At 40.6% G+C, this 13789-nt stretch overlaps 1 protein-coding gene across 2 annotated transcripts in view; it reads right to left on the reverse strand.

Moving 5' to 3' along the window:
- The window catches only part of TSHR (thyroid stimulating hormone receptor), a 165621-nt gene extending 160288 nt beyond the window's left edge, over positions 1–5333 (reverse strand). For both annotated transcript variants that reach the window (XM_059182626.1, XM_059182625.1), the window contains exons 1-2: positions 5025–5333; positions 4493–4806 (exon numbers count right to left, since the gene is read on the reverse strand). In XM_059182626.1, the coding sequence (XP_059038609.1) occupies positions 4493–4662 (170 nt within the window). In that variant the 5' untranslated portion in view covers positions 4663–4806; positions 5025–5333. The remainder of the gene's footprint in view (positions 1–4492; positions 4807–5024) is intronic.
- Between the last annotated feature and the right edge of the window lie 8456 nt (positions 5334–13789).

Here is a 13789-nt window from a genome sequence, read left to right on the forward strand (position 1 = left end):
AGAATTCTTCAAAGCTCTTCAAATGAGCAGTTCCATCCCCTCGAGCACCACTTTCTTACCCTCCACTCCAACCTGCGACTCCCTATGTCCCTTACTGGTTCAGGATATAGCTCAAAACCTTCCCTGAACCCAAGTTTAAGTCAGTTCCCACACCCATTCCTACCAAGTATACTCTCAGCATATTAACACAATTCTAATTATATGTTTATGTGATTATTTGATTAATATTCAGCGTCCACACTAGATTGTAAGATCTCCGAGGACAGGGACATGTTGATGTTATTCTCCACCAAATCTAGAGCATTTAGTACAGTGTCTGGGACATAGCCAGTGTTTAATAAATATTTGCAGAATGAAGGAAGTGATGAACAATGTTGAAGGCATATAGTCCCTCTTTAGTGGAAAATTCCCCATTGTATGGGTGTGTACTCTTAGAAGGACCTAGTTCTTCACCTCCCACTACAGACACCCAAAGTCGGGGAACAGAGACCTCCCCACCTCCTACCCCTTTTCCCCCTCAGCTAGGACACAGCAGGTAACCTATGGCAGACAATCAGATGCTCCCATCTAGGATATCACTTTCTGGCTGGTGATTCAAAGTGGCAGGAACAGTTGAGAAATTACGGAGGGCAGCAAACAGACAGTCCAGCAGCTACAGACTAAGGTGCCCAGCACCACAGATGTCCAGTGGCTTGTAGTTGTGGTGTTGTCTATGGAGTTGTTCCAACCAGATGGTTGGCTCTGGCTCCAACTCCCTGCCTGCCCTGGGCCCTGGCTTCTTTTGAAAGCCTGGATCTACACTAATTCTGTAAATTACATGTTATTGTTTCAGAACATTTATTCCCTCCTTAAGCCAGACAGAATGGGTTTTCTGTTACTTTCCATCAAAACCATTACACACACAGAGGATAAAAAGAGAATAAATCATGAAGTGATGAAGCGTGAAGTGATGCCACCTTTAAGACACAAAATATTGGGCTGTATTTGGCAAGCATGTAGGGGCTAAAGCAGAGGGCTTCTCTTTAGGTTGGAAATCAAGTGTTACTCAGATTATGACTACTGATTGTGAAAAACAGTTGTGAAATATGAGATAAATCCACATTTCCCTAAGCATGGAAAACAGGTATGACATGAGATTATTTTAGGTGGAATGCCCACATGGCATGAAACAATATTGAATCAAACAGAGAAAAAGTAATTCCCTTTTCCAGGGTTTTTCAATTCTGATACCATCAAGGACAGCAAGTTGAATTGGTATCTCTTTAATAACATACATTTTTTTTCTTAAAGATTTTATTTTATTTTATTTTATTTCAACAGAGAGAGAAACAGCCAGAGAGCACAAGCAGAGGGATTGGCAGAGGGATAAGCAGGCTCCACACTAAGAAGGGAGCCCGAAGCAGGGCTCAATCCCAGGCCTCCGGGATTATGACTGGAGCTTTCAGCTCCAGTTGGTGGCCCAACTCTCTGGGCCACCCAGGTGCCCCTAATATTTCTCTAACACTTATCACTCTTCCCTTTTAATGAAAGAAAGTCAGCCTCAGGCTTAGAACGTTCACAGGGAATAGTCATGAGCTAAAATATAATTATATTTGTGTTTTCAACATATTTAGCTTTCTGGATTATCTCCTTTTTATAGCAAATCATGCTGACTTCCCATTTATTGTCATGACATAAAATTTCTAAGTATATTTCTTTCAGATAAAGAAGTGAACGACTTAGGGTGCCTGGGGGGCTCAATGGGTTAAGCCTCTGCCTTCGGCTCAGGTCATGATCCCAGGGTCCTGGGATGGAGCCCCGCATTGGGCTCTCTGCTCAGCAGGGAGCCTGCCTCCCTTCCTCTCTCTCTGCCTGCCTCTCTGCCTACTTGTGGTCTCTCTCTGTCAAATAAGTAAATAAGAATCTTAAAAAAAAAAAAAAAAAGAAGTGAACCACTTAAAGATAACAAGTGAATAATAACACAGATGGAACACAGGGCAAAAATTCTGAAGATGATGAGTGAGTGTCTTTTGTTTAGGAAAAAGAAACTGGGCTGATCCATGAAATAGAGTCACAGATGCAAAAGGCAAGGAATGAAAGCAAAATCCAGAACCTGAAAAGAACAATAGCCACAATGGCGCCTTCATAAACATTTCTGAAGGAACAAGTATGTGATGGACAAACCATCACTCCACTGGAGCTGGAGAGAGTGGGAGGGGGAGGAGGTAGTGAATGCCACCATCATTAGCCTGAAAGTGGCTAGGTCAAAGGACCAGACAAGCAAGGCAGCACTTTCTTGAGGAAGAATCCATATAAATCCAGAATGACTGTCTAACCCCATCCTCCTCCTCATTCAGAGAAGGGATGGTCCTCTTGTGCACACAGGTAGCAAGTGGTAAATCTCTGAATGAGGCTCCATCTTGCTATCCTTGGTTTTGAGGTAATATGATCTGTAATTATATGCCAACATTGAAATTTTTAGTTTTATTCTACTGGCTTAATTTCCCTTAAATCAGTAATTCTCCATTAGGAGGAGCAATTTTTTTTTTTTTCAAACTACCTGTGTATCAAAGATTCTAGAATATTCCACTGGGGAGTAGGAATAGCAGTTCTCCCTTACTTCCTACCTAGTCAGAACCACTGTTAAAATAAGAGTGAATCATGCTCCCTTGTAGAGGGGGGAAGTAGAGAAGAAGGTTCAGAACCACTGTTCCAGTGAGTGTAACTGTCTCTCATCCATTTACCAAACCACGCGGCAAGTGTATGACTGATGCAGAAAGGGACAATCTGTTTACGTTTCAGCACCATAATACATGGATAGAAGATAAGGCTTAGGGGGAAAAAAAATACTCTCAGCACCATTATAATTTGTAAAACAGGCCACAGTAACAAAGCATTGAGTTTCAGAAAAATGGTTACCACCCAGAACAGGTTTTTAATGACAAAGGTCTGGTTTGTTTCAGCAGGAAATGCCCTCTACAACCTAGATATCTTCTTTTTGTTCCTCCCGCTTCCCTCCATCCTCTCTTTTCCCAATCCCTCCTTCTTTCTGTTCTTTTTTCTTTCCTGCCCCTAACTTCCTATTCTTCTGAGTTCTTACATTTTTCTCTTCTTTCTTCTTCCTTCCTCTCTCCCTCCCTCTCTCCCTCTCTCTCTTTCTTTTTCTTTTTTTTTTCTTCGTTCTTTTTTTCTTTCTTCTTTCTTTCTCATGACCATACTGGGAAAAGCTGGGTGAGACCTGCTTTCATTTAAGAGCAGGGGGTTTCAGAGTGCAGCTCTGCGCTATTTCAAGTCTTAGCACCACAAAGTATACATTGCAGGACATTGAACAAATTGCCTCACTTTTCATGCCCTAGTTTCCCCATCTACAAAACGAGAATAGTAAAATTATCTACTTGGCTGGATTTTGCGAGGGGAGTCAACAGGTGAGTCCATGTAAAGTGCTAAGGACGGGAATAAGCACAAGGTAATTGTTGTCTTTACATACCTTACTTCTTTCAGAAGCTTTCCTTTGTCAAAAGAGTTCTACTGCCCCCCAAAGATTTGCAAGTCACTTTGCTACTGTTGCAGATGGCTGTGGCCATGGTCTAAATCAGCACGCCTTTTCACCCATGCTTTTCATCAATTTCTTCTGTGTCTCAGAAGAACTTCATTCCCCAGAACATGGCCCCTTCCCTGCCCCCCCCCCATTGTTTTCAAAGTCTCCTGATCCAGTGGATCCCCTCACTTGCATCAAAGACATCAGAACACACCTCATTGAACCCTCACTTTGACCCAGAAAGAATCTTGGGTTTTCCCAAACAAATGATCTCAGCTAATTTCACAGCTGGTGAGAGAGGGATGAAGAGAACGCAGGTGTCCGGACTCCTAGTCTATTGCTCTTCCTCCAACATTATCCTTTCTCCTCCACATTGGCTGGAACTATAAACAGTTCCTATCCATGGTCAGAGCCATTTCCCTTTCATGACTTGAAATTCTGCCCCCTTTAAAGAGATCCCTGAAGGAGTGACGTCTCTGGCCTTTTATTCTCCCCATCACACAAAGGACACTCTGAGACCAGCATATTCATTTGTTCATTTATTCATTCAACAAGCTTCTGCTTGAGCTCAATTGAGGTCAGTTCTTGAGTTGCTTAATAGCAATATGTATTAATATGCATTATATATTAGTATATAATATATATTATCATAATATTAGTGTTAATATCTCAAGTGCAAGTCAGAGTCAGCCAGGCCTAGGCAAAGTGAAAAACAGCAGCTCTTTAGAAAGAATAACTCTCACTTTCATCCTGTACCAAAGTTTTTTTTTTTTTTAACCCTTTCCTGTGTTACAAGTAACTAGGGTGTCAGCAATCCCAAATTTGGTCCATTGAGTTCTTACTCGTTGCGCAGCACACACACACACACACACACACACACACACACCCATTCTCAAGCTTTCCTGTGCAGTTCTGTCCACTTCTGCAGCTGCCCTTGGCCTCTTAATCCTACCCTCTTCTCTCCAAGGTACTCACAGAGTCTGCGTGCTGGGCGGCAGGCTGGGGATGCGGTGGATATCTTTGCAGGTGACTCTGAAGTCATCCTCCTGGTGGCACTCGCAGGGGGGAGACAGACATCCTTTCCCTGCCAGGGTACTGGGCAGGGCAAGAAGCAGCGCCAGGTGCAGCAGGGGCGTCGGCCTCATTTTCCAAGGGTCCCAAGGCTATTTCTTCATCCTCCACGATCGTCTAGGCCCTCTGCGGCTCAGGTTCCCGCAGGCTGAAGGACAGAGGGAGTGTGGGAGGAGAGAGGCCTCGCTGGGGTTGTGACTTCAGCTCCCAAGAGGAAGCTGGAGAGGGGAAAAGAAGTGGCTCTTGAGTGTTCTGTTTCCCTAGGCAACTGTCCACCCCAACAAGACTAATTGCTTCACTCTCGGTGCCCTGAGCCACGCAGCCCGCTCCGTCGGTTCCAGACACTGAACACCAGTCCGACTTGTCCCTTCTCCTTTCCAGCCAGCCCCACGCCCTCCTCCCAGGAGTTCGCTCCAAAGCCTAGTTTAGACGCTACCTTGTCTCTAAACCTAGTAGTCCACCTTTTCCCGTGGGGAGCCTCCCGAGGGCACCGCCTGCCGGGACCATGTGCACGCACTCCAACCAGAGTGCGTGCAACTGGACTGTCCCAGGACGGAAGGGGATCCTGCAGAACTTCGGCTTCGCCCGACCTAAGAAGCCTCTGCGAGGAGTCGGAGGCGGGCGTACCCCGCCGGGCAGCCGGAGCGCGGCCGCAGCGGAGCGCGACACCCGGGGCAGGTCCTGGCTGCCCGCCCAGTTCAGCGCAAACCAGGACCCCGGGGCGCGAGCCGCCACAAGCACAGAAATCGCCGCGCGGACTCCCGCGGCTGCGCGCGGCTCCCGGGGCAGCCGAGGACTCTGCGAGGCGCGTCAGCAACTGCGCTCTGGGGCCATCTGCTGCGCGGAACAGGGAACTGCAGGAACACTTGGGTGCCCCGATCGGAACTCTGAATCCCAGCTTTGCCATAGGATTGGTAGCTGGCCATTCAGTTTTGGTCTGCCCAGGAATTTTATTGAGCCATATTCTGCTCCCCACCAGCACCTGCCCCCCCCGCCCCATAAGATGGGAATAAAAAGAACACGTAAGTGGCACACTATCTTCTACTTACGAGTCTTTGCGCAGTAACCAAAAACACAATTTAAAATCAGATCGTCCCAATTTCCCTCTTAGAAGCCTCCAATTGGGCGCCTGGGTGGCTCAGTCGGTTAAGCGGCTCTCTTTGGCTCAGATCATGATCCTGGGGTCTTGGGATCCAGTCTCACGTTGGGCTCCCTGCTGGGCGGAGAGCCTGCTTCTCCCTCTCCCTCTGCCTGCCGCTCTGCCTACTTGTGCTCTCTATCTCCCTGTCAAATAAATAAATAAAATCTTTAAAAAAAATTTTTTTAAAAGAATCCTTCAGTTGTTTACTAAATTCTCCTTGGAGTAAACAGAATATTAGCTCCTCATATACTGTGTGATTCCATTCATATGTTCCTAGAACGAATAATAATTCGGAAATCCGAATAATAATTAGTGAGACTGATAAGAAAAAAGACAGGAAAGAACTCGCAGGGGTTATGGGAATGCTCTATATTTTAATTAGCCTGAAAGTTTAGTGGATGTATATATTTATTTAACTTCACTGCACTGAACACTTAAAATATTTCAAAGTTTATAAGCTTTTATTAATAATCACTCCAAAATAGAAACAACATAAAATTCCATTGACTAGGTAATGAATGAACAGTGATACATCCATACAATGGAATACTCTCCTAAAAAAGAAAAAATTCCAAAACAAAAAAGAAAGAAAGAAAATTATATACAAATTCTTTAGCCTAACCAGTAAGATCCTACTGTAGGGACTGGTAAGCTTTTTCTGTAAAGAACTATGTAAAGAACTATGTAATAGTTGGAGACCATGTTCGATCTTTGTTGCATTTTCTCCTCCTCCTCCCCTCTTTTACACAGCCCTCTACAAACATAAAAGCCACTCTTAGCTTGTAGACTGTACCAAAACAGACCCGGGTCAGGATTTGACTTGAAAGCCAAAGGTTGCTGATTCCTGCCTTTCAAGGTCCAGCCCTTTGCTGGACCTGCTTTATTATAAGACAAGTTTATTATCACCTCCGGGATTTGTTGTCGCTGGAACTCCATGCTGAACAAGCTGTCCCCAGATCTTCACATTATTTAAATCCTGCTTTAAATATCACTGCCTCAGGAGGGTCTCCTCTGAAGATCCTCATTACATTACCTCCTTTCAGTATCACCAAACCACTTAACACTGGTTATTGTTTTTCATTAGTCTCCTAATATATTGCCTGTCTCTCTGCTCTCCCATCCCTATCAAAATAGAAGCTCTAGGTGGACTAATCAGGAAAGAAAGAAAAAAGACACAACGTACTGGTCTCAGGTATGAGAGAGTTGACATTAGAACACAGTATACAGTTACGAAGAGGGTGACAAGAGAATATTATGGACACATTTATGCCAATAATTTAAAATTTGTTAATGTTCTTAAAGAAGCAGCTTTTGTTTCATGGATTCTAGATTGTTTTTCTATGTTCTATTTCATTGATATATGCTCTGACCTTTATTGCTTTTTTTTTTTTTTTTGTATCCTTTGGGTTGAATTTGTCCTTAGTTTCTTTAATTTTCTTTTTTTTTTCTTTTTTTTAAAGTAGGCTCTAGGCTCAACATGGAGCCCAACACAGGGCTTGAACTCACGACTCTGAGCTCAAGACCTGAGCTGAGATCAAGAGTCAAATGCTTAATGGACTGAGCCACGGAGGTGCCCCTGTCCTTCTTAGTTTCTTAAGTTAAAACCTGGAGGCATTGATTTGAGATCTTTTCTCTTTGATAACATTATGGGTATATTATGCTATATATTTTCCCGTGAGTACTACTTCAGCAATATATAAGTTTTGATATCTTATAAATTTGTTTTCCTTCAGTTTAAGATACTTTCTAATTTTTAAAAATTTCTTCTTTGACTCATGGGTTATTTAGAAATATGTGAGTTTCCAAGTATATGGGGATTTTCCTGATCTTGTTCTATTACTCATTTCTAAAAATACTCCATTTAGGAAAGAATATAGCTTTTATGACTTGAGAACTTTTAAATTTAGTGACATTCGTGACTCATAATGTGGTCTATTTTGATAAAGGATCAGTGTACACTTAGAAAAACATGTGCAATCTGTCATCAAGGCATGAACTCTGTAATTGTCAATAGGTTATACTGTTGATAATGTTCAAGTTTTATGTATTTTTTATGATTTATCTATTTATTATTTCAATTAGGAGATGTGGGTACTGAAATTGTTTACTACATTGGAGATTTTTCTTTTTTTCCATTCCATTTCTGTCAGTTTTGGCTTTGTGTATTTTGACATTCTATTATTAGCTACATAAATGTTTAGGAACTCTTTTTTTCTCTTTCTCTCTCTCTCTTTTTTTTTTTTTTTTTTTTTTTTGACAGAGAGAGATCACAAGTAGGCAGAGAGGCAGGCAGAGAGAGAGAGGAGGAAGCAGGCTTCCTGCTGAGCCCAATGCAGGGCTGGATCCCAGGACCCTTTGCAGAAGGCAAAGGCTTAACACACTGAGCCACCCAGGCGCATGGGAACTCTCTTATTTCTGGGTGATTTGATGCCTTTATCATTACTAAAGGGACTTCTTTATTTTTGTGATATCCTTTGTTCTTTAATGTACTTATTGATAGAGCCAATCCAACTTTCTTTTGATGAGCATTAGCATGCTATTGTTTTTCTATACTTTTTTCAACCTCTTTATATCTTTATGTTTAAAGTACATTTCTTATAATACCATAGAGTTAAGTTTGTTTTCAACCTGACAATCTCACCTTTTGTTTTGGCTGTATGGATTATTTATATATGTCATTACTGATAATAAATTTAAGTCCATAATCCTGCTACTAGTTTTCTATTTGTCCCATTTGTTTTTTGATGTTCCCCCCTTTTCTTAATCACCCTTTTGGGTCAATCTGGGAACTTTCATCATTCCATTTTATCTTCTTTATTGACTCATCTATAACTCTTTGTCTGGTTAGTATAGTGGTTGTTTTAGAGTTTGCAGTATGCGTCTTTAAGTTATTATAGTTTACTTTCAGTTGATATTATACCGCTTTATGTATGAGTTTGCAGTATGCATCTTTAGAGTTTGCAGTATGCATCTTTAAGTTATTATAGTTTACTTTCAGTTGATATTATACCGCTTTATGTATGAACTAAGAACTTGACTTCTGTTTTTTCTTTCCTATGGCCTTTTGCCATGCATTTTGCCTACACATAAGTTATAAGTCCCATAATTCACTGTTATTTGTTAAGAGAGCCAATTATCTTTTTTTTAAAGACTTTATTTATTTATTTGAGAGAGCGAGAGAGAGAGAAAGAGAGAGAGTGAGAAAGAGGGAGAGTGCACAAAGTAGGGGAAGGGTGAGGGGGGGAGGGAGAAGCAGGTTCCTTGGATCCCAGGCTCCATTCCAAGATCATGACCTGAACTGAGGGCAGACACTTAACTGACTGAACCACCCAGGCGTCCTGATAGCCAATTATCTTTTAAAAGAATTTAAATCATAAGACTTTCATTAACATTTCTTGTAGTACATATCTTCTGGTTATGATTTCAGCTTTTGTGTGTCTGAAAAAATATTAGTCTTGCCTTCATTTTTAAAGTATATCGTTGCTACACATAGATTAAAGATTGACAGTATTTTTCTCTTTCAGTATTTAAAAAACCCTGTTACATTGATTTGTTGCTTGCATTGTTTACAAGGATGAATATTCTGTCATAATTTTTTTTTTTAAAAGATTTTATTTATTTATTTGACAGAGAGAGATCACAAGCAGGCAGAGAGGCAGGCAGAGAGAGAGGAGGAAGCAGGCTCCCTGCTGAGCAGAGAGCCCGACGTGGGACTCGATCCCAGCACCCTGAGATCATGACCTGAGCCGAAGGCAGCGGCTTAACCCACTGAGCCACCCAGGCGCCCCTGTCATAATTTTTTTTGTTCTTTTGTGACACACTCTTTTTTCCCCTCCCTCATCCCACTTTTAAGACTTTCATTATCACTGGTTGATTATTATGTAGCTTGACGTATTTTTCTTTATATTTCTTTTGCAGTATTTTGAGGTTCTCTGATTTGTGTATTTATGGTTTTCATTAAATTTGGAAATTTTTTAGTCATTATTTCTCTATATTTCTTCTATTCCCTATCTCTTTCCACTTTTTTGAGGGTTCTGATTATTATACTTTTATTAGGCTGATTAAAGTTGTCTCACAAAGAGCTCATTGATATTTTTTTCATTAGAAAATTTCTTTTTCTCTCTGTTTTTTTTTTTTTTTTATTTTGAATAGTTTCTTTTGCTGTGTCTTCAAATTACTTTTTTTTTTTCCTTCTCTGAAATAGTTGATGTGGTATAAATCATTAGTATAAATTTCATTAGTATAAATTTCATCTCAGGTGAAGTTTTCATATGTAGATTTTCAAATGAAGCCTTTTTCACATTTTCCCTGTCTCTAAGCAACTTCTTGAACATATAAAACACAATAACTATCTTGATGTCTGTATTGTTTAATGGTAACAAAGTATCACAAACTTGATGGCTTATAACGACAGAAAAATAATTCCCTCCTAGTTTTGGAGGGTAAGAGTCCAAAATCATGTTGCTGTCAGGTACATGTTCTATGTGAAGGTTCTAGGGAAGGCTCTTCCTTACTGCTCCTAGCTTCTGATGGTTAGCAATGTTCTTTAATGTCCCTTGGCTTCCATCACTCCAGTCTTTCCTCTGTCATCACAAGATGTTCTCTCTGCATGTCTCTATGACCAAAGTTCCCTCTTCATATAAGGACACCAGTCATTGGATTAGGGTGAGCCCCAATCCAATATAATAACTTTCAATTTAACTTGAATATCAATTTAACTTGAATATCTACCCTATTTCTAAATAAGGTCACAGTCACAAGGACTGGGTATTAAAACTTCAAGATATATTTCTGAGGGACACAATTCAATCCACAAAAATGTCCTTGTTTGGTAATTCTAACATTTTTGATAGTTCTGGGTCAGTTTACATTGGTTTATCTTTCTTCTTAAAAAAGGTTTCATTTTCCTTCTTGGCATGCCTGATCATCTTTGCTTGGATAGATTTATAGATCTATTTATAGATACTATAAATTTTACTCCTTTTGGTGCTGGATTCTTTGCCTTCATATAAATATTCTTGATATTTGTTACCAAATATGATTAATTACTGGGAAACAGTTTGATCTTTTTGGATCTTGCTTTCAAGGTTTTGTTAGGTGGGTCCAGAGTAGCATTTGATCTTTCACTAGATATTCCCCATTCCTGGGCCAAGACTTTTCTGAGTATTCCACCTAATGATCCACGCATAACGAAGCATTTCGGTCCAGCAGTTGGGAGTAATTACTGTTCCTGGTCCTGTGTGACAGGCACTTTCCCTTCCCATCTTGTCAGATGCTTCCCTCTCTAGCTTCAGTTTCCTCAAAAGCTCAGGAAGTTGCGTGCTCTGCAGAATACTCCACGGAGACTCTTTTTGGTTCTCTGGAGTTTTCTGTGTAGCTCTCTTCCCTCCAGATTTTGTCCTGCACACTCCAGTTACATTGGGCTTTTCAAATTCTCAGCTCTGTTTCCTCAATTCAGAGAATGCACTGGGATCTGCCTGGCTTCCTTCTCCTGGTACCATGGCGTGGAAATTCAAGGCAGGAACTTCTGGCAATCCTAAAGCTAATCTTATTTGATTCCTGTCTCTCAGGGATCATTGCCCTTTTTTGTCTGATGTTGACTGTTTTAAAAAGCATTGCTTTGTATATTTTACCTGCTTTTGTTTCTTTGTTTGTTTGTTTGAGTCTGGTGGGAGGGTTAATTTGGTCTCTGCTTCTCCATCTTTTCTAGGTAAAGAAGTGGTATCCTGAGATCTGTAACATTTTAATCAGGGTTTTGATTGTATAAATTTGGCTTGGTGACAATTATAATGCAGGTAAATTCTACTATGTCTACTGTTTTCAGTTCATTAAATCGAATAAGCCTTCAGGATAACCATGTTCTAACAGCCTGCTCAACAAATTACTATGACAATCAATAAAGCAACTTTCTTTCCTTAGCATAATTTTTAAACTAGGACAAATGAACACATGAGATGAGAAAATGAGTCACTTTAAGTAAAGAGAAAAGTGTTAGCATTCAGATCTATTAAAAACACACAAAAATCCCTTTAAATATAACAGATTAATGAGATGGCTATAGAACATGACATATTTTTTTGGTAGAAGAACCATTAAAATGGTCCAAATATCAGAAAAGAGTATTTAGTGTGAATTCCCAACCCCCCCTTTTTTTCCCCAAAGGTGTCTATTAAAGTAGAGCAAAGGCTGTATTACTTTGCTTTAATGAATTGTTTTAGAATTTTGGGTTTGTACATTAGTAGTTGTTCATTTTGACCTGAATGCTTACAAACTGCTGTGATTTTTATATGTGATGTTCCTGACAGTGACAGATACCTATAATTTGTAACTGTGTGACCAAAAAGAACTGTATGGAATCAACAGTGCTTCTACACAATGAATGGTTGATGATGGTTCTTTCAGAAATGGGCATTGCCATCTTTGGAATATCTTTTCTTATTTTGACTCTCCTCAGACTTGCAGTTATCTGAAAACTTGATTGCAGAAAAGGTCAAGAACCACTTGGGATCACTTTGTCTGGCTTAAAGAGAATGGCTTTCATCACTGTCATTGTTCAGAGAGAATTTTGAGTAGTTCCATTTTCAGTCCAAACAAATCAGGATGTTGGAGATTTTTCCTTTACCTTAGCCTAGCATCCCATTTTGGTGTTTCATCTTCCTTCTTATGATTTATAATTGTCCTGTGGTATTACAAGGGAGCTTGCCCATCTGGAGTGGCTAGATGGAACCAAGCAAAGTAGAGTGGTACTGATGACCATTATCTGTACTGGACAATCATTAGACAAAATGCAGGCTGCTTTTGAAGGAACATTCTCTCTTAATGCCAATGGGCAGGTTAACTAGGTTTAGGCTATGAATAGTACTTGCTTGAGTCTTGAGTGGAGGCTGGGCACTCTATGGACATAAGCTTTCCTTCAACATCTTCACTTCTGGCCCCCAGACCCCCCATCTGAGGACTCTCTTTGCTGTTTCTTTCTTTTTTTTTTTTTTAATTAAATTTTATTTTTACAGTGTTCCAAGATTCATTGTTTATGCATCACATTCAGCGCTCCATGTAATACGTGCCCTTCTTAATATCCACCATCTGGTTCACGCATCCGCCCATCCCTCTCCCCTCCACAGTTCCCCTTCAGGAGTCACTTCTATTTTGGGGGGACTGCTCTTGTTTATAATTTTTTAAAAAAGATTTTCTTTATTAATTTTGACAAAGAGAGATCACAAGGAGGCAGAGGGGCAGGCAGAGAGAATGAGGGGGAAGCAGGTTTCCCGCTGACCAGAGAGCCTGATGTGGGTCTGATTTCAGGACCTTGAGATCATGACCTGAGCTGAAGGTGGAGGCTTAACCCACTGAGCCACCCAGATGCTCCATTCGTGATATTTTCTTCCAAATCCTTTGCTTATAAGCATTGGGCCAGCTCCTTTCTGAGAGCAAGATTGGCTTCATGGGTTTGTGATGTACGATTTCTTTTTGTTATTTTTTTAATTTGTGTATAGTTGACACACAATGTTACATTAGTTTCTGGTGTACAACATAGTAATTCAAGAAGTTTATATATTATATTATATACTATGTTCACAAGTGTAGCTACCATTTGTCACCATATAATGCTACTACAGTGTCATTGACTATATTCTTTATGCTGTGCCTTTTATTCTCTTGACTTATTTATCCATAATTAGAAGTCTGTATACTCCCTCTCCCTTTCATCTGTTTTGCTCCTTCTCTCTTTTTCCTTCAATTCTCTCAACCATCAGTGAAATCATATGGTATTTTTCTTCCTCAATCTGACTTATTTAACTCAGCATAATATCCTCTAGGTTCTTCCATACTGTCATAAATGACATGATCTTATTATATATACCACACCTTCCTTATCCGTTCCTCTATTGATGGACACCTAGGTTCCTTCTCTATCTTGGCTATTGTGAATAAAGGTGCAAATAAACGGGGCGCCTGGGTGGCTCAGTGGGTTAAAACCTCTGCCTTCGGCTTGGGTCATGATCCCAGAGTCCTGGGATGGAGCCTTGAATCGGGCTCTCTGCTCGGCGGGGAGCCTGCTT

The sequence above is a fragment of the Mustela lutreola genome, chromosome 7, assembly GCF_030435805.1.
Source record: "Mustela lutreola isolate mMusLut2 chromosome 7, mMusLut2.pri, whole genome shotgun sequence".
Lineage (NCBI taxonomy): Eukaryota > Metazoa > Chordata > Mammalia > Carnivora > Mustelidae > Mustela > Mustela lutreola.